At 37.8% G+C, this 22,357-nt stretch overlaps 1 protein-coding gene and 1 pseudogene across 2 annotated transcripts in view; one reads left to right on the top strand and one right to left on the bottom strand.

Moving 5' to 3' along the window:
• Positions 1 to 13,911, bottom strand: part of CUNH11orf49 (chromosome unknown C11orf49 homolog) — a 140,341-nt gene extending 126,430 nt beyond the window's left edge. For both annotated transcript variants that reach the window (XM_006908098.3, XM_006908097.2), the window contains exon 1: positions 13,758 to 13,911. In XM_006908098.3, the coding sequence (XP_006908160.1) occupies positions 13,758 to 13,803 (46 nt within the window). In that variant the 5' untranslated portion in view covers positions 13,804 to 13,911. The remainder of the gene's footprint in view (positions 1 to 13,757) is intronic.
• Positions 3,914 to 4,029, top strand: LOC112476665 (annotated as a pseudogene).
• Positions 13,912 to 22,357: the final 8,446 nt, after the last annotated feature.

Here is a 22,357-nt window from a genome sequence, read left to right as displayed (position 1 = left end):
ACTCTAGGAGAGTAATCTTGAAAAAAATAAATTGAAATTTAGGGAATACCTAATGTGTTTACATGAACTGAGAGAAGACTGACCTTTTGGTTGGAGAGTTTAAATTAGAGACAAATTCATAGAAAACCAACCAAACAAAAGACAAGGCAATTATTAACTCCAGGAAACAGAAAAAAAAAACTAAGCAAAAAGAGAAAATATAGTAATCTACATAGCTAATATATACATACCATTTCCATAGTCATAATAAACACTGAATACTTACTTAACCAAAAATCATAATTTTATCAGAAGGCTAGGATGAAGGGGAAGTTAGGGGGCATACAAGCAATAAATCCGTCACAGGAAGTCGTTAGATAATATCTAAAACTGAAAACTCAAGAAGAGCAGTTCAAGTATGTTGTTAAAAATATGCAGCAAAATATCAAAAGAAATGGTGAAAAAAATTGAAAGCAGTTTAAGGAATAGGACTCAGAAGTGAGAAGTTTGTGGGGTATGGTACTGCTGTGTCTTGTTAAAATTCTTACAGATTTATTTGACTGATAAAATTCTGTAGCTAATAAAAATAAACATCAAACAATTTTTGTGCTATTTGGATCTTCCCTCTCCTTACTCATTATTTGTGACATCTTGCTTTCCTAAAACAGTTTTTCAATTGTTTCATCTAATTATTATTTTGCAATACTCTCGTATTTTTTTCTTTTATAAATTTATGTAGTCAAATGTATGTCTAATTTTTGTTGCTTTTTTCAATGGATTTATTTATGTATCCTTATCACAACTGTCTTAATGCTGCTATAAAATCTTGTACTTGTGTCTTGTCAAGCTATCTTCTTTCCCATAGCAACTAATACAAACTTTCTTTGCTCTCCTAAGCCTTTTGCTTCTGTTTCCCTAACTCTAAAAAGATAACTTTGATTCTTACTTCAAAGACTGAGAAGGTATGGTCAGCTAAAGAACATCAACTTTCAGCTCCATTTCTAAGCTTAACTCTGTCCTTCACCATGCTTACTTTTTCTGTTGTTCAAATGCAATTATTCCTCTGGGAGGGTGAAGTGGGTAAAGGGGATCAAATATATGGTAGCTGAAGGAAACTGGACTCTGGGTGATAATCACACAATAGAATATGTAGATGTCAAATTATAATGTAAACCCAAAAATTATATAATTGTTATTAACCAATGTTACCCCAATAAACTTAATTAAAAAAATACAATTATTCCTTGTAGAGTCAGGGTTTTTCATTGTTTGCTTTTTTATTGAGATATAATTGACCTATAATATTATATTAGTTTCAGATGTACGGCGTAATGATTTGATATTTGTATATACTGAAAAATGATCACTACATAAGTCTAGTTAACATCCATCACCACACGCAAAGTTTCAAAAATTTTTCTCTTGTGATGAGAACTTTTAAGATCTACTCTGTTAACAACTTCCAAATATACAATACAGTATATTTATTAACTGTTGTCACCAACTGATGTGGTGACATTAACTGATGTCACCACAGTGTATATCCCCAGGATTTATGGTATAACTGAACGTTTGTACCTTTTCCCACCTTCACCCATTTCACAGACCCCTACTCCCATCTCTGACAACCACCAATCTGTTCTCTGGATCTTTGAGTCTGATTTTTGTGGTGGTGGTGGTAAGGAGGTTGTTTTGTTTTTAGAGTCTACATATTAGTGAGACCATATGGTACTTGTCTTTCTCTGCCTGACTTATTCACTTAGCATAATGCCCTCACAGTCCAATCCACATTGTTGCAAATAGCAGGATTTCCTTCTTTTTATTGCTGAGTAATATCCTTGTAGAATCATTTTAAGACCTGATTTCTCACTTGGGAATTTCTGCTAATTGAGAAAAATCTTACCTATAAATTGCTTTCAAATATAATGTTTGTCCATATTAAATATAACAATAAATATAAATATAACAATAAATCATATTATGTTTTATAAACGTATAATTAAACATCCATATTTTAGGGTCAACATATTTTTTTAGATCTCAAATATTATTATTATTATTATTATTATTATTATTATTGATGCCTATAGCACCTGGTCTTCCTAGATGGTCTCCCATCCAAGTACTAATCAGTCCCAACCCTGCTTAACTTCTGAGATCAGACATCGGACTTGTTCAGGGTGGCATGGCCGTAGATAATGGACTGTGGCTCCTGGGGCATGAACCCAGGACATTCTGTGTGTAAAGTAGACGTGCTAACCGCTACACTATGGAACCATGTCCTCAAATATTTTTAAAGATCTCAGAAGAGATTACAGTTTAGGCACAATGCCTACAATGCCTAATAGATAAATATGCCTCTCACCTCCAAAACAATCTTATATCTCTGCCCTTGACCCCAGAATTATCTCCTGCCTCTTCTGAAAACGTATTCCATCAGCTAATCATCCTTTCCTTCTTCTGGATTTTCTCTCTCTCCTTCTAAAATGGCTCCCTTTCCTTTAGCTTATAACCATATTCAAGACCCTCCTATCTAAAAAATTAAAAACAAACTCTCCCTACTCTTGCTATCATTCCCTCTCCTTCTTCTTCTCCAATCAACCAAATTTCTGGAAATAAATCTAGACTACCTATTGTCTCAACTCCTTCACTCTTCCAAGAAAATATGGCATCCTGCCACACTATTCCACTGAAACTTCTCACATAATGCCAGAACAACCTTCTTTGCAGCTCTTCTCTTATTTGACCTCTCTGAGGCAACTGATATCACTGAACATTCTCTCCATCTTAAAACTCACTCCTCTCCCAATTCCTCTGGCACCATCTTTTCCTTGTTCTCCTAAATCTCTTAAGATTTAGCAATCACTCTCAGTCTAGGAAAATAAATATATTTATTATAAAACTAGCTCTCTAGAGAGAAGATTTAGGTTCCTACAATGGGTCTCTAACTTCCAATAAAAAAAAAAAACTTATGGAAGCAAAGTAACCCCCGACACCCAGCAACCAAAACAACTATAAATAACTAAAATACTAATATTATATGAACTCATTCAAGTGCAGAAAGGGATTATTCTGATTAGTTGAAAAGGTTCACAAAGGACACAGAAGAGATACAAGGGAAATGACAGGACACATAGAGTTAGGAAAGAAAAAAAAGTAATAATAAAAGGGAGCAATCGAGCTCAATGGTAACAAAAGGCAGAAAAGTAAAGAACAGGGAAAAAGGATGAAATACCTTTGCCTATGAACAAGGACAAGGAGCTACCAACAGCACACCTCACTTTGAGTGGGAACGACATCGCTATGGTACATACTATGTATGGCAGATCATTCTTTGCATACTACAAAATCTATGCTTCTTTTCTTACACACGATTGTCTGGCTGGACTTTGATTCCCAGGCTTCTCCGCAATTAGCAGGGGCCTTTTATTAAGTTCTCACTTATGAAATGTGAGCACAGGTAATGACTGCCTTACTTGCTTAAAAGATGTTTGCCCTAGAATCACTTTCTTTTTCCTTTCTGCTGACTGGAAATGGCTACAACTGGGGCATCCTCAAAGACCATGTGTTTCAAATGGCGTGGTTGCCCTGCTAGCCTGAAATCCTGTGATGGCTTCCTAGAGCAGATCCTACCTTCCACATCCTGGACGTAGGTTAAGTTAGAGAGAAATAAAGTTCTCTCTTGTATGAACCACTGCATTGGCGAGTGGGATTGGGGGCTTATAACAGCAGCTCATTCCATTTCCTGACATCCATTATCATGAGTATATGTCATAATGTATCTACAGTACAATATAATAAATGTTTAAAAAAATAAAACCACATCATCAAGAAAATGTTAAATTGGATGTGGTCCCACAGTATTGCGGTTAGCAGGTCTACTTTACATGCAGAAGGGTTCTGGGTTCGCGCCCCAGTGGAGCCACGGTCCATGGTCTACAGCCATGCCACCCTGAACAAGCCCGATGTCTGATCTCGGAAGCAAAGTAGGGTTGGGCCTGGTTAGTACTTAGATGGAAGACCACCTAGGAAGACCAGGTGCTGTAGGCGTAAATAATAATAAATAATAATAAAAAAAGAAAATAAATTTAAAAAAATAAAAAATAAATTTTAAATTATGTTCTATATATTATATCAAAGAATCTAGAGAATATAGCACTTATTCTATAGAAATTTCTGTTAAAATATTAAGTTCTGACACTTTATCCTTATTGAACTGAATAGGAAAAAGGACCTATAGAAATAACAGGACCTAAAAGAAAGCAAAGCAGCTAACACATGCTTTAGAGTCAGATAAACTTCATTCAAGCTTTACCCTCACATCTACTAGTTTAGTGATCCTGGGCAAGTTACAGAACCTAAACCTTGGTTTCCTCACAGAAAAGTGGGGATCAGCCTGGTGCCTACCTCACAGGTCTTCTCACATTTTGTTGCCTAAAATCTTATGAAGATACCAACAGTAAAGGAAGAGATGTCAGTGATAATTTTGTAATTTATAAATATAAAAGATTTTCTGGTATCCCTTCTCCTCTAAAGATAACCACCAAAGCTATTTTTATTAGTTGGCTGAGTTTAAAAACTTTCCAGGTAGGCAACCAATGTCAGGTCCTTCAACAACAGTTATTTTTCTCTTAACTAATAGGAAATATGATAAGAAAAAGTTCACAATGTGAGACAAATCAACCACTTCTTTTCCTTAAGTTTGTTTCTCCTTTAGAAATATAAGATCAAAAACAAATATTTACTGGAAGAGCAAAGGTCAAAACAGTGCCTATGCCTAGACATGGCAAAAAAAGATTAGCAAGACTCCAAAGGCTATTTGTAGGCATAACCTTGAAGAGAAAAAAGACGGGGCCATTCTCTCTGAAGACCTAACCTATTTTCTTCTAATTATATAGTCACCATTCTCTACCATGCCGAACCTTGAAGACAAGGCAAAAGATTGACCGCACTACATATGTAAGATTTTATAAGTTAATCATGTTTCTAAACATCAGTCTGGTGGTTTATAGACTATCAAGAAAGATGATCAATTTTAGGTCTCATTAAATAGTTTAAAATATTTGACATATATTAATTCATCCTCTCAACCCCCTGTGTGGTAGTTTTATCAACTCCATTTGTTGGGGAAATTTGATCAAGGAGAATAATAATAGTATTATCTATTTACAAAACACCTTCCTTATAAAGAGCTCCATGTTTATCTTTTCTATCTTCTGACACTCCTGTGAGGTAGGTGGCAATATTACCTTTTCCTTTCTTAAAGGTGAAATGCTATGGCTCAAGGAGCTTAATGATTACTCACATGGCAGCCTGTATTTTATCCACTACCTAGAACATCCTGCTTGAGATTAACACTAGACCAGGGACTCAAGTCTGAACTGCGTATAATTCAAGAGCGTCAAGCTCTAGTTTTCTCTATAGCCATCCTTCAATGCATCACATTCCAAAAAGGATTGGGGTCATGCTTGTTGTTTAAGCTCATGTGCTCACTGTTTATAAAGCTTATTATCCTTTCTCTAAATTGGACCATTTAAGTTTTGTCTAGATGCCCGAAAGCTAAATTATTTTTTGTTTACTGTCTGTGTACTAGCATTGTAAATGATGTCATCAGGATTGTACAAAACTCTTAGACAAAGCTCCAGGGCCAGTAAAAGCAAATCACTTGGGGAAGAGTGCATGCGGGTCTTCTTCATTCTGGGTTTTTTTTTTTTTTTTGAAGGAGGCATCACACAAAAAGATGACTCATTAAACCCAAGAGTTGACTATGCCAGTAAGGGCTTCTTATGTAGCCCTCCACAAAGAGACATGAGTGGCAGCATAAGGCCTCCTATTCTATGCATTTTCCCCCAGGCAGAATGTGCATTTGTGAGGCTACATACACAGTTATAATCTCCCCGAGAGGCAACTCCTTCCATATGACAGGCTGAACAGTAGCCTGAGTGCTAGCTTCATGTTGCCTGTGCAGTTTACATGCTGAAATACCAGACACATTTAATCTCTCCTTTCTGAAAAGCTAAGATGGGAGAGAAGAACCGAAGCTGGAAAGAACTCCACACAGAGAAAAAGGAGGCCAGCCCAAGGGCCCAAACTCACTTTCACAAGGGGTTGAGCGTCTTTGTGTGTTGCCTACTTACATGTCAATTTGCAGGACTTTGGGGCATGAGAACCAAGGAGCAGAGTGGTTCCGGCAGCCTCTCCATTTGACAAGCAAAGCTGAAGACATGTGGCCTTTAGTCACATTCAAAAGTGTCATTGTTTCAAACATGCCTATTTTAAAATACATAATTTTCCCATTTAGCACATGTTGTATGTAAGATTCTGCCATATGATTAAAAAAAAGAAAGAAAGAAAAGACAATGGCCCTAATACAGCCCTATCCCTGCCACATACCTCTGTTTACTGTTTACTCGGGACTGGTGGGGCTATCCCAGGTGAGAGGAGTCTGCATTTAAAAACACCTGATATGAAGGCCTGGGGCACAGATTTCTGTCTGAGATTACAGAAACTAAAGCTTATGCTTTATCACAATTACCTGTAATCTCAGGGCCAGATAATAGTATTAGCAAGACCTTGAGCTACACAATAGGACAGCTGGAAAAAAAGGCTCTTACTCTCTCCAAAGAACACTGCTTTTAAAAAGCTAATTCAATGACTAAAAAGAAAGGGCTCTGAAAGTACCTTCTCTAACAATATTTACTTTTACTGGATTCCGGCTAATCAAACAAAACTTAGTCAAAAGCTTTTATGAAAAATACATTTGATGATTTCAACAGTAATTGCTTTGTTTAAAGAAAGGTGCTTAAGAGAAAACATAGCTGATGGGATCAGTAATTTGGTAAATTCAGATGTTTGGGAAAATCCCTCCCCTCTTTGATAAATCATTAAAATTCTGCTCAGATAAATGTGTTTTGACTTGAAATTCCAATCATAGAATGAGCTATTTCTAAAGGCCCCTAGGAAAGTAGTATGAGGGTGATTCCAACACAGAGGACCTAAGGGTTAGTTTATGAGAGTAATTCCAGTCTTAATTAAAGCATATTACTCTGCCTAACTAAATGACAGGATCTCATGGAGATGCCCCCAAATTTTATAAAATTTCCTTCCTTCTTCAAATGCCATTTTAAAAAATGTATTAAATATTACTGTTGTGTAACCAAAACATAAAAACTAGAGTATTAACCAAGAAACTAACCTTAGATATAATCAGAGTTTAAAACCAGAAGGATCCGGGGCAGATTTTAATCAGTCATCCTTTTTTTCATCCATGGAAAGAGGCAAAGGAAAAAAAAAGTCTAGTGTCTCTCACATGGTAGGAATTCAATAACTATGTGTTGAACTGAATTCCTTTCTCTCATTTAAAAAAATATTTATTCTGCTATTTAAAGCAGACCATTCATTTAATAATTGAGCACTTAACTTGGGCCAAGCACTGTGCTAGATTTTGGAGATACTAAGAGAATAAGCCTGCCCTATGGCTTCAGTTCTAGTAAGAAACAAAAACCAATAATACACAAATAGATGAACAAGATAACTGTGATAACTGCTAAGAAGGATATAACAAAGGACGATGAACTACAGTTAAGCTAATGGATCCTTTATCTTTTCTGATCCATTATTATTACTTTTTAAAACTTTTATTACTCAGCTTCCTAAGATTACTCAATTAGCAAACATGGTATTTGTGCAAATAAAAGTGATCCCCAACTTTTGGATAGCAGTTGGAGGAAAAATTTTAATATTACTTAAATATATAAATGGTAAGCAAGGTCAAAATAATACAGAACTATTTTAAAACCCTAGAATAACACTGAAATAATTTGTAATTTAGTTACCTTGGAGAAATAAGGGTGAGTGAAAGTCGAGAACAACGTGCCTTTAAAACTCACTTGCTCTTCCCCCACCCCCAACAAAAGGATATTTATTACATTTATTAAATAGCTTACAGACTCCATGAAAAGGCAGAAGAAACGGAGTCTAGGCTAAACTTCCAGGAACAACTCCTAAGAGCACATCCCAAAACTGGGCCACCTAGGGAACTGAGGCCCCTGCCATGACTGATAAGCTGCTGACCAAAGTGGGAAAGCACGGACACAGCTGCATACATAAAGTTCACTCACTCCCTAACGGCATTTATTACACTGTCGCTTTGTGTTACAGTCATTTTTGAATATGTCTAATCTCCTTTCTATGGCTTAAGTTGTCTGGGGGGAGGAATACTTTATATTCATGCCTTGCATTATATAAAGAGGGAAGGAAGGAAGGAAGGAAGGGAGGAGGAAAGAGGGGATGATTTTGTATGTTCATAATTATTTTAAAGTAACCTATTTTTTATATTATAAACCTAGTTTCCAAAGATTTAGAAAGTCAGTGTAACATCTATAATATTTTATTTCATTTCCTTTCTGTAACAATCCAAGTGCTTTTAAGTCCTAAGATTATTTCTGCTAATTTACAATAAATAGCAATGTTTCCTAGCATACGGTTGGATTTGGAAAGTTCACTAATTATACTCAAATGAAATAAGTTTGCTTATCAGGATTCATCCAAAAGCAAAAAAAAAAAAGTCTGGCAGTAAGATGAGTAAATATCATGTACATATCAACAAATACAAAAAAAAATAAGGTTAGTAACACTTAAGAGTCTTCCACATGGAAAGAATCATATATCACAGCCTTTGCCAAGGCTTGAAGAAATTGTATTAACCTCATGGCTGGAAGGGACTATATCAGTGACTGTTGGTTGTCTTAATCCAGGTACTCTGAGAAGCAGACACCAAGACAGGATCAGACTTGCAAAAGATATACTGTGGGAAACGCCCATAGGATAAAATGGGGAGAAAGCTGGAGGAGGCTGGGAGAGCTGAAAGACCACAAAGCAGGGCTGACTTTTATAAAAAAGAGAGAGTGAGAAAATTAGACCGCAGTGCAGTGGGACTCCTCAAGCCAAAGTCCCCATCAGAGTCACACATCTCCCAGAAGTGGTTCTATGCCACCCAGTCATTGGCTGGGAAGAGCCTGTGGGAAGTGTGATCTCAGTGTGAATAAGGTGTTGGATTCAAAGCTGAGGGTGGGAGTCAATCACTCTCCCCTCCCCACAGTAGATCATAAAGGTGCATTTTCATGGCTGCCACATATGTATAACATATTTTTATAAAAGTATAGTAATAACAGCAGCTAGTATTTATTGAGCACCTACCCACGTGCTCTAAAAGGAAAAATATCTTACTCATCTTTGTACACCCTCTTTTTACAATATAGACACAATGTAGCAGCCAGGCACTGCTCTAAAAGTTTACCTCTATGAGGTAAGTACTATATTATTATCCATATTTTGCAGATAAGGAAACTAAGGCACAGAGAGGTTAAGTAACTTCTTCAAGGCCACACAGCTACTTAAAATCGATTACCGTCAATAAAACTCTGCCAAGTGGTTTATTTTTAGAAGTTATCTTCCTCTTGCCTGCCTCTAAGAGATGAGTGAGTCCAGTGGCAAGAGGAAACTGGACTTTTACTATTTCCTGATCCATGCTGATTCCTAGGATGCCCCCTCCTGGCAGAAATGTTAAATTAAGCCTTTGGAGCCACCTGAACTCACTTCAGGATCCATGCATAGGTCTATGTAATAGCCAGAGCCTCATTTTTGGAGTTGCTCCAGGTATTTACAGCATGGAGTTTAACAGTGTGGACTCTGGAGTCAGGCTGCTGGATTCGAATTCTGCCTCCATGATTTACTAACGAGTTTTTTAATATCTCTGTGCTGCAGTTTCCTTATCTGTGAAATGAAGACAATTGAAACTATGCATAAATATGCATTAACATATGTAAAACAAGTAAAACGTTACCTGGTACATAGTAAGTGCTTAATAAATCTTAGCTGCTGTTGTTAGCTGCTCATATTTGGGTTACCCTAAAGTCAGATTATTCATATTCGATTTAACATATATGTATTAGGTGTCTATGCTGTAAAAGGTGGGTAGGTATACAAAGTGAGTAAGACACAATTCCTGTTCTCAGGAAACTTATTTGCAACTAATGAACTGCTTCAGCGTTCCAACCTAATAGGTAATAGGTGTTTTGGTTTCTTTTTATCTTCTTGGTAGACTATTGAATCCATGCTTTGCCATGCAGTATCACCTATGTGACTTTGCACAAATCAATTAGTCTTTCCAAGCCTCAGTTTCTTATTTGTAAAATGAGATATTAATAATTACTAAGTGGGACTAATAATAATACCTACTTCGTGTAGTGATTGTGAAGATTAAATGAGATAAAGCACAGTGCTAAATATATATGAAGTACTCAATAACTACAGCTTAAAAAAAACTAACTAATTTATTGTGATTCCTTTAAAAGTCTCCAAAGGAGAAAGACCATCTCTGACTTCCTAGAGTTATCTATTATGCCAACCCACTACCAACCTTAGTGAAAATAAGCAAGTTCCATGGAAACAGAAGAGGCAACTTGGAGCATAAGTAAAAGCATGTACCTCACCAAATTAGGTGGAGTAAAAAATAAACTTTACACCCTCATGCTTATACTCAGGTCAGCACGTAGGTGCTGTGTTTTGTACACCTGGAACCAGAACAGGATGCCCTTGGGCTCTAGAGAGCTCTCCACACCCAATCAGACACAGAAACACACCTCAGCCTCTGGCAGAAGCTTCCAAGAAGTATTCATAAGGCTGGAAATCTTTCAAGGAGATACTTACTTATTTCATCTCCTTACCAAACTCTCATCTTTCTATTCAGGCCTGGGCATTAGCGCAATCTCTATCACTACATTCTGATGACTGCAGCATGAAGATCTTAGGGTCTTAAGATCATCGTTACAGAATCATCACTAAGATGATTCTGTAACGATGATCTTAAGACCCTAAACCATTCCAGGCCGTGATTACAGGTTCCTAATCCACAAAGTCAGTGGAAGAACAGATCAGTTTACCCAACATGATGAAAGATTGTTTTCTTCACTAATAGCTGAAAGGGCAAATATAAGCCCAAGGTAGCAGGTAGAAAAGGAACTCTATAGGTATTCATTGAATAGGTATTCCTGTAATTTACACTACAATACTGAAAAGAGGTCCCAGACACACTTACCAAGGGGTACTCAGCTTTGGCTTTTTGCTTCACTGAATGCTTAGAACATTCCAGTCTCTGTAATTTTCTTTTCTCTAAATGTATTTTCTTCTCTAGGCCTACAGATGTGTTTTGTTTTGTTTTGTTTTAAGAAAAAAGAAAGAATGAAAAGAAAAACAAATCACAGGTATTTAAATTTTTAAATCAGGAAATATTTTATTAATCTATGGAGAGTGGTTTTAAATGGTCATTAAATTGAGAGTGACTGCTTAAAAAACTGTATGCCTCTAAAAGAGACCAAATTGTAATGGGCAGGGGTTGTTCTCGACTATAGACAAATGCATTTCAGCAGAGTTGTATGTTTTGATGAACCATGAGAAAGCCAGTAAGTAAGTAAGTAAATAGTATGACTCTGCTTAGGGTAATCTAAATGTCCAGATGATGATTAGGACAGCGAGTTAAGACATTTAAATGCATAATTTAAATGGCAAACACCCAAAGAAAGGAACAACAGTCTAGGCTTTTCAAATATATCATAGATTCATTGAGTACTGGATAAATAAGATAAAATATGTAAAATCTTTAGCAAAAGTCTAGGTATTGCTAGACATCAATATTATTATTCATTGGATGCAAACTTATCTGTCATATAACTATGCCCTTTTGGCTGATTAATGGATGTGGTCAATTAATCTCTCTCTAAACACACACACACACACACACACACACACACCTCTCTTTATACTATATATATATACGTAATATATATCTCTTGAAAAATGAAATAGCTCTTAAACTTGATGAGAGATGTTCAACTTCATTAAAAAGTGCATATTAAATCTACCCTGAGACTATCTGTCACTTAACAAGTTGAAAGTATCCAAAAGTTTAATACATTCTGTTGGGAAGACTATGAAGAAACAGGCATACTCTTACATTGCTAGTGGCAGCATAAAACGGTACAACCTCCAGGAAGGGCGATTTGGCAATATCTATAAATATTTAAAGTACATATACCCCTGACCTGCCAATTCCACTTTGTGGAATTGATCCCTGCAGATATACTAGTAAAGGAACAAAATTGCAGGTTATTCAAGACAATATTTTTTAATAATAGCAAAAAGCTAAAAACAACTGTTGTCTACCAATAAAGAATTGGTTAAATTATTTATACTATCCAGCTAAAAAGTAAAAAAGAATGAGAAACCTCTCTACTGATAAATTACTGAAATATATTAAATGAAAAAAAGTAGTCACTGTATTCTCCCTTATATATATAATAAAATAAACTCTGGGAGGAAACACAGGAAACTAGTAATAATGTTTACTGGTGAGGGGCTGAGTATGGATAAGAACTGGCAGATGGTGGGAAAGGGATGGGAGGAGACTTTTCACTATAAAGGTTTTAATATTTTTTAATCCAGTTTCTATATTACCAATTCGAAAAATTTAACCAGCATTTTTTCATTTAAAAATGTGTACGGTATGTCCATAAATTAAATAGTATTCAGTGATTTAAAAAAATCAAGCTAAGAAAACCTAAATGCATATTGCTTAATGAAAGATGCCACTTCTTTCACAGTATATATAAAAGGTGACATACTGTCTGACTCCATCTATATGATATTCTGGAAAAGTAAAACTTTGAAGGCATTTAGAAGATTAATGGTTGCCAAGGGTTGAGGCTCAGGGGTAAAGAAGAATAGGTGGCTTACAGATGATTTTTAGGGCAGTGAAACTATTCTGCCTAATACTATAATGGCAGATACATTGACATTATGCTTTTGTTAAAATCCACAAAACTGACAACACAAAGAATGAACCATAATGTAAACTATGGACCTTAGTTAATAATGTATTGATACTAGTTCATCAATTTTAACAAATTGTACTACACTAACGTACTAACGCTGAGTGGGGGTGGAGAGGGAGTATATAAGAATGCTGTATAATTACCTGCTCAATTTTCTGTAACCTTGAAACTGTTCTAGAAAATAAAGTCTTAATTTTTAAACACCTGTGTGCACACATCCTCTTTTTATCCAGTAAATGCCTTACACAACTGAAGGTGCTCAAAAAAGAGCGATAGCCATAGTGGTCGAGAGCTCAAGTTCTGGAGTGGGCAAATTAGGTTCTGATCCGAGCTCTACATTTTTTAGATGTGTGGCCTCACTTATGTGAGTTACCTCTTCAGTCTCAGTTTCTCCGTCTGCAAAATGGAAGAAAAAACACCGTATTTCCTCCTAGGGTTGTTGTGATGATTCAATAAAGAATGCATGTAAAATGCTTAGTACAGTGCCTAATATAAAAAAAAAAGCTCAAAAATGTTCCTTGTCGCTATAACAAAATGAATGAATGACTGATTTGGCACTTCAGCTTCCAAGGTTACTCCACATCAATAACACCCCCAAAAGGCCGCGTATTTTCAACTCCAATTTATCCCACTTTGAACAGAATTCACATTGCCTGAGCTCTAGCCCATACACTTCAGACATTCTTTATATGCCCCACCCCACCTCCCAGATGCAGTTCTCTGCCTCGCTCGGCCTTACAGATCAGGCCCTAGAACGCGCCCCTCTCCTCGACCCTCCCCATTCCACCCCAACCTATTCTCGCCCAGACCCCGCCCCCGCCTCTTCTCAGACCCCGGCCTAATTCATCTGCACTTTTTTCCTTCCCCGAAGCTGAAGGAAGCTCCTACCCAGATACTCGTAGTCCGGTAGGGCTAGGCGCTCCGGACTCAGCATCCTTTGACCCCGGTAGCTTCCAAGCTTTAGCTCTCTAGCTTCCGGAACCCAGGTTGCGCTCTCTGTCCGTTGCCATGGCACCCACGCAGCGGGAGAACAGGCGGGAGACGGAGGGAGTGTCACGCAAACAGCCTCCGTATTGCAACGCCAAGCTGGCCACACCAGTTCCGGGAACGGTCGCTTCGCAGCGGTGGAGGCATTTTAGGATTCCCATTCTTTGAGGAATTGGTTTTAGAGGAATTTGAGGTGAAGAGTTTATTCGAATCCGTCATATTTCCCAGTGTCTAAGAATTATTGCCAGCCCTCCATATCTTCAGTTTTTGAATTTCATAGCTATTCCTGTTTTATACAGCTGTTGTCCTAACACACAGGCTGTCATCCCTAAATTTCCATAAATATTTAATATTACATTATTAGCTCTTAATATTATATTTTTAGCTCTTTATTATTTCTTATCGTTAGTTGCTACAAAGTGCTTTCACGTGCGTATATCTTGGCAGTTCCTTGAGGTCAGGTATGTATGTGTGTTTTCTGCCGCTAACAAGGCTGGACACACAGAAAGTGCTCGTTAAATTCTCCAAGAGTTCATTGACATTCTCTCAAATTCCTCTTTACTTTTAGTCCCTGCTTCCAATCCCATCCCTTACTTATTTGGTACCCTTTCCAATGTCTTTCTTTTTTCCTGCCTAGACATTTCACTTCTCAAGGGGAGATGGTACACAAACCAGAGCACCTATTAGATTTTTTCCCTCATATGCCTAAAAGCTCGCTTCTTTAAGAGGGGAGAACATTTATTGGTTTTCAAATTCTCAGAGATCCAGATATTTCTCTTTTTGCTTCCCTCCACTCCCAACACAGGGCATTGGTCTGTAGCACTGTCACAGTTTAAACCTGTTAGAAAAAGTCATTCTGTTCTCATTTTTTTAGCTAGCCCCCTGCCCCACCCCCTCCAAAAAAAACAAGGTGAGGTTTTGTGAAAACAAAAATCCTGCTATCAAAGGGAATGACTGGGAAACCAGTGGACCACCTACATTGGGAGGAAAAGGAAAGAGAAGGTTCTTCTCTTTGTATTCTAAGTGGTCTATTCTTAGCCTCCTACAGCAGGAGCTTCAAACCTCCTAATTCTCCCTTTCCCTTAAAATTGTATATGTGTCTCATTTCTAGGCTCCTGTGAGTCACTCTGAGTTTGGATGCGATAAAGATAAAGGGACAGATCCAAAGTAAAAGCAGTATTTATTATCTTGAGATAATGAATTTACTGATTTGATATTTGATGCAAATTAGATAAAAAAAGTATTTGCCTTCTTTCTCTGCCCTAATGGGAGTTTCATTATTTTCACACCTGTGGCTTATTACTACTATATTATTAATAAAGTTATAGGACAGTAATTAAGTATTAAGGATTACGATTTCATTTTATTTTCAAGCAATCTGAAGCTATTTGCAGATCATTTTATTTGTCCATAAGAACTTTCTAAGACATCTCTCCCTTGTCTAAGTATAGGAAAACCGAAGAACATATCATGAAAATGACTTGTCTAGCATCAACCAGCCAATCAGTGGGAGGGCTGGAACTGGATCGCAACTATCCCAACCTCCAGGCTAGTGGTCTGACCACTAAACCACGCAGTCTCTTTTTTTAGGGGTTGTTGGCTTGGTTTTTATTTATTTATTTTTCCTTTTGCTCTGCCCTGCCAGCAACTGGTAGCTCCCAGATAAAAGAAGAAAATTTTGAGTCTAGGCTGAACATTTGACATCCTCTTATTTGTGAAGCATTGTCCAGGGACTTGGAGGGTGCTGTTGCTGAGGTCTGTGTGGTGGAGCTGGGAACCAGCCCCAAGAATATAACTTTGTTTGGGCATTAACCCATTTGCGGTTATAATAATGACAAGTTTCAGCACCAGTGGCGCCCGACTGTTAATGACTCAAAGAAAGCTAAATAAGAACAAGATGTCATCTCTGGAGCGATTTGTAGATTTTTCCTACAGCTCCATCCCTTCCATAAAAATCCTAAGGACCCTTATATTTAAAGTCAGTCTTCCATTCTTAATGTCCTGAGCAGTCTATTGAAGAAGAAGACTTAGAAAAGGGTAGGTGGTTGCTAGACTAAGGCTTCAAGAAAATTTGAGGTTCCATAGAAATAACAGGTAACCTTTTACTGATGGTAGAATTACTGACCGTTTGTACTTTTCTTCTTTATACTTTCCCATATTCTCAAAATTTTTCTGTAACAGACATGTATTATAACCTGAAAATAAATTAGTGGCTTCAAAATCTTTAAAATATTCCTTAAGCAGAAGTGATGACCTTCCAGATAGTGTTTGTTTTTCCCAAGAAATTGCCACTACTTTTAGATTTCTCTGCTACCATAGATTACATGATAATAGATTTTGGCAACACATCAGTGGTGGAGGAAAATTTTCAGTGAAACATACAAAACATAGGTCTTAAGAAGAGTGGAAATACACAAGCGTTATTAAAGCCAAGTGTATTTTTGTGACCCCGTTGCATGTTAAGAAAAGAAAAAAAAAAGTCAGCCTTCAATTTAGATGGGCTTTTCAAGTTCTTAAATTATCGTAATGTATTTCTGAAAATTTTATCTAAGCAAATAATCATCCAGTAAATCAGAAGACAACTCCACAATCCTGAAAATAAACAGGTGACATGAAATTGACCAAAACATAGAGGGGGCATGAATATTAAAGTATTACAACATAAAGAATGGAAACAGCAGATTCAAAACAATTGAGGAAACACCTACGAGAGAGGATATGTTGAGATGTCAACTTATCAGATCATAATTCCTAATTATAAATAGAAAATTAATATACATCTTTGGCTCTTCCAAGGACCTATGAAGAGATTAATTGGGAAGAAAATCCTCCCTGGAATTGAAAACTACAGAAAAGCAAACATAAATGTACTAAATGGTTTTAAACTTGTAGGAAGCAATAAAAAAAGAAACAATTCAGGCTGAATTATTGCTACAAAACAGGTTGGAGAAACTAGGACAAGCTTTTATCAACTCCTCAAGCAGAAAAGATGCTAAAGGCAAAGTAGCTACTAAGAAATGCAGGTCAAGAAATTCATTCTGAGTCACCAGGCTCTTTTAAAAAGACTTATCTTCCTTAACAGCAAAGCAGAAACTGAGATGTCATTGTATGGGATTAACATGTTTAAATTAAAAATGTTATTTACAGACAAGCCATTTTGGACTGCCATGGTTTAACAGACCAGATCTTTGGGAGAATTCGCAAAGAAAAAGAAACGTCCACAAACTCTTGGACTGTTAAGAATAACTAATGCATTATGAGAAAGTGATTAAGAGGACATGGCTTAAATTAAACTGAAGCCTAAAAGAGATTACAGACTTGTACCTTCTTGTTATTTTATGTTTTCAAATGCTGCAAAAAGAGTTGGGAATTACACTTTTATAAAACTTGAAAGGGAAGATTTTCTGATTCTTCTTGTTAGCGTGCAAAAATAGCAGCGCCTTCCTTTGGCCTCGACTATGCACTTAGATAAACACTTACGTCATTTAAAAAAATTATCTGACTTCTTTTACTATACTGTGAATTTCTCGAAGGCAAAGACAGTCTTTATTTATCTTTAAATTTGTAGAACCATGCACAGTGCCTGACAAAATAAATGCCTGAATACCATAAATAGATTTTCCTCCCTGTAAATTAAAAGTCTAGAAAACGAAGCTCATCCAATCCATAGAACTTATGGTTGCCTCATAGGAATCAATTCACAAAACAAATTCATCAAATAAAAAGTCTGGCAAAATGTAAGACATCACTGAGAAGGGCATTTAAAATCAATCAGAAAGCACTAGCATGTCCTTCTGACACCTAAATACTGTGTGTGACAGGTCACCAGACCTTAAGAAATGCCCAGAAAAAAAGCAACTAACTCAACAAAAGACAGAGAGACAACACTACGTGTAGACAAGCTAAGAGAATTAGTTCAGCAGTATGAAAGGGAATATAATAGGAATCATTAAATAAATTTAGGATATGAATCGGGAGTCCCAAATTTTAGAATCTTAGGACAAAAATCTCTCTATTTTTTCTCCTCCAAGTTATCTTCTACATTGTGACAAGAGTTTACTGTTCTAAGATTCAAATTTTACCATGTTACTTCTTTACTTAAAAAGTGTTGCTGACCCACTATTACTAGGACAAAGCAAAATTCCTTAACCTGCAGACACATTTATTCCTTCACAGTCTGGTCTCAATCTGCTTTTCTAGCCATCTTGCCACTGACTCTTCCCTACATACTTAAAACTCCAGCCATACTTTCCTACTCACTCTTACTCATTATTTCCAAATATACTGAGTTCTTTCACACCCTCTTGCTTTGGCATAAGCTCTTCTCTCCACCTAGAATGTACCTCTCCACATTTGTTCCCCAGTAAACTCTTACATAGCCTATAAGACCTAGGCTAAATGCTACCACCTCCATGAAACCTTATTCGATTTCCTAAATAAAATAAAGTAAAGACAGTGAGTGAGAGCAAGGCAAATTTAGGGTGGTAAGGTGAGCGTTCTCTGAGGCTGTGACATTGGGTGGAGACCTGCCATGGGGAAACAACATTCTAAGTAGAGGAGACAGCTCATGCAAAAATCGGAAGACAGAAATGATAGTGTGTTGCAGAGCTGAAAGAAAGCCATTGCAACTAGAGTAGAATGAGTAAAGGGAAAACCAGTCAAAGAAGTAGGCAGAGGCCGGATCATGAAGGACCTTGAAGGCCAGGCAAGAAGTATGGATATTATTCTTAGTGTAATAGGAAGCCATTGGAAGGTTTTACGCCCAGTAATGACATTACCTAATTTATGTTTTTTAAGAAGTCACTCTGGTTGCTGTGTAGAGAACGAATTGTAAAGGGGCAAGTGTGGGAACAGACCATTTACATAATGCTTGATTCATGTTTGTTATTAAACGAGTATTTATTTACTGATGCATTTCTTTATCCACCATTCTAAACTTATCTTTGCTATTGAAATAAGCAAGATGTACTGAGATATTTGCTGCAAAAGGTCTATTCATATGTGCCAGGTATATGAACATCAAGCTTTCAGGAGATAAAAATGTCTCAATTTTCAGGGTATGTCCCAAGTTAGTCCAGAGAACTGAATCAGCCATCATACCCCAAATCCTGATGCAAGTATTATTGCTAAGCTAGGACATGAAAAGTGCTGGTGCTAGAAATGGTGGTATGGAGGATTCGCAATTAAAGCAAGCAGAAAAATGTAAATCAGACTGTTCTCTTATACTTTCTTTCTCTCCCCCCACCCTCCAATCTCCAGTAGTAGCCTCCTGAACCTGAATAAAAGCACACCCATTGCTAAAAGTTAATTATACTTTTTCATAATCCTATGGTCTATTTCCTGTCTCAGGGCCTTTGCACATACTGTTCCTGCTTCCTGGAAGACCCACCCCATCTACTCTTAGTCTGATGACTCGTAATCAACTCAAGTGTCAGTGCCTCTGACAGGCTTTCCTTGAAACCCCAAATTTAAATCAAGTCTCTTCATAGAACCCTGTACTTTTCCTTGAATGCCCCTATCATATGTAGCTTTATATTCATTTGTGAAATCATTCTTTTAATGCCTTTGCACACTTGTAAGTTCCGGGGACCCAATATCTCTGTTTACCACTGCTTCATCAGTGCATGGCACATAATACACCAAAATAAATACTAACTCTTACTAACTGAATGAATACTGAAAATAGGCTTCTCTAAGCAAATAGGTATAGGACTCCCTTCGTGCTTTCACCTGTGCTTTCTCTTGTTTTCCCTTCTATAGCTTTAAGAATTCTTGCCCTGCGTTTACATTGCCTTGACAAGAAAGTGGTTCTAGAGAGAATATGGAGCAATTCTTTGCAGATTCATCTTTATCTTTTAAGTCAGGATCTCTCAACCTCAGCACTATTGAATATTTGGGGCTGTATAATTTTTATTGTGGGAGGAACGGCCTGCTCATTGTAGGCTGTTTAGCAGGCAGGATCCTTGGCCTCTACTTATTATTTGCTAGTAATACCCACTCCCAAAAATGTCAAGTATTGCCCCATGTCTGCCAAATCACTCCTGATGAGGAACACTGTTTTAAAGTGTGAAACTTTAAACCTTTTACTCTTTTAGAAGAATTTTGTTTAGAAATTCGGGTTGTTAAATGGTGCCTTGGTTATAAGAGAATTCTACCAACCCAACTAGATCGAAATTGTGCCCATTTCTAACTTGTTTCTGTAGCATTGCCCATGTTTCCTTTGAAAAGGCTATTAGTGATGGTCTAATTCAGGGCAATATTCTGATCTTGGAAATTCAGTTCCCTGGTCTGTCCTAGAAGGATGAAGGAAAGGGGTGGTGTTTCTGAGGAAACCAATGCCTCTGAGACCCCTTTGGAATTGGCAGTCCCCTACAACTTTTCTAGGGGCATGTCCCAGAGGACAATAAAAGGGAGACAAACAGCTCATTCTGGCATGCTTTTTAGGATCTCTCACTCCAAACAAGAAAGTCTGAGAGGCCTGGTAAAAATAAATATGGCTTAGCACTCCTGGCACAAGAGCAGTTTCTGACAGCCAAGACTTAACTCACCATAGGGGGTGACCCAGGCAGGGACTATGCACAAAGTTCGTTTCTACCCATTGATATTCCCGTGACTAACAGCAGCCAGGGATGGTTCTGTGCACCAGAACTGTGCTGAACCATAGAGGAAGACGACTTGGGGTGCACACAGGTAACGGTTTCTTGAGCCTGAGTCAGTCTAGGATAGCCAGCCTCCCCCTTCCTCCTCCATCCCAGAAAAACAATACAAATCATGCCTCTGGAAAGGAAACTGTCCTTTGCATACAGAGTGGAAACTGTTTATAAATCTGTAATCCCCTGAAATTGAAAGTATGGTGACTGCCTGAATTTTTTGGGACAAATGTATTCATTATACCACATGTCCTTAGTTTTCATGTGGAAAAAAAATACAGTATCCAGAATCATAAGGTCATTCTCAACAGACAGAAAAGTCTTTGTAAGCAACGTATATTGAAATCCTGAGACCAACCAAGGCTGCATAAAAAATGGGGGGTGATGGAGGTTGGTGGGGGGTGGGAGAAGAAGGTGGGGAGTGTATGTGCTGAGAGTCAGCCTCCACTTTTCACTTTTTCTCCTTGGACTTTAGGCTAAGGTGACATAGGTCTTAAAGGTGGACTATCTTTCTTAGAGTAAGGTAATGTAAAGCTGACCTGACTCGACTGCCGCCTTCAGTCAGCAAGAAGAACTACATATACACAAGATGCCTCAGTATATGTTACCATGGTGATGCTAGTGGAAGCACATTTCATCTTCGTAAAAATTTCAAGCAAAGCAGTATAGAGAAGTACTGGCTGAGAAAGAGTAACACTCCACATTTTTTGGTTGCTGTTGCAAAGTTAATGTTAGCTTTGGTCAAAGATGGTAATTTGAAGTGAAGTCCTTTGAAAAAATGAAAACGTACGAGTGATGAAATGTTAACCAATCCACTGGAGAAATCTACTATAGTCTTTGCACTACACCAAATTACTTTCCCCTCAGCTAACATGGGGCATTTTGGTCTTCCTGACTATTTACCAGTGAGAGGAAAGTGGCTTAACAAAATAAGGAAAGATCCAAAGCCAGGAAAGTGGGCGTACCAAGGAGGAGGGAAAAGTGATACACAGGACCCTAAGGAAGTTGGGGACTTGGACAAAAGTAACAAGACAAGATTCAATCTAGAAAATGGCAGGTGGTAACAAAATTAACGCATATTATTAATATGTACTGGGGAGAGGCAGAGGCCACAAAGCTAGGGCAGAAGAGGAGTTTATAACTTTATGTAGTAACCCAAAAGTTAAATATGGCTGGAAGGCTCTACAGACTGAAGCTGGGAGGAGGCCAAAGTCTTTGAGAGAGTGCAACTGCAAGTAAAGACTCATTTCCTTACCCGCTTCTTTCCTTACCAGGATCAGAAAGTCAGAGAAGGTGAAGAGGCTAACAACGCTGATTTACAAAGACAGCGAGGAGGAACTATGTCTGTCTGGGCCAATTCTGGACGTCTGAACTGGGCGACAGGACCCAGACAACCACCTCAGGAAATGAGTAAATGAGAAGGAGAGGTCGTGGAATTATTTAGCCCTAGAACAACGCTGCCCAGACGGGGGTGGGATGTGGGGCGGGAGTGGAGCAAGAAGAAAATCTCAGAAAAGAAATTTTGACAGTGAGAATACTAGTTAAGATACAGCACTCCAGGCCCCCTGATGTCCCTTGTTTGATGTCAATAAAGCCAGAGAGGATTATGCATTAGCAAGCCTTGCATATTCTGAGACATCAATAAAGTCTGGACTTGGGGCCAGTAGGAGGGCCGGGGTCACGTTCAGGAGACTTGGGTCAGCCCGGCATAGAGCTAGAGCGTCCGGGCTACGAGATAATTTTTTTAAGTTAGGGACATTCGAGCAGTACTAATGGGGACAGGGAGGGGGGCTCTCTAGATGGCTAGGAATGTGGGGGCGGCCTGAAGAGGAGCGGGGACAGCGCGCGAGG

This window comes from Pteropus alecto, unplaced genomic scaffold (assembly GCF_000325575.1).
Source record: "Pteropus alecto unplaced genomic scaffold, ASM32557v1 scaffold71, whole genome shotgun sequence".
Lineage (NCBI taxonomy): Eukaryota > Metazoa > Chordata > Mammalia > Chiroptera > Pteropodidae > Pteropus > Pteropus alecto.
Note: the sequence above shows the minus strand (reverse complement) of the source record. Positions and strands in the feature narration are given on the sequence as shown.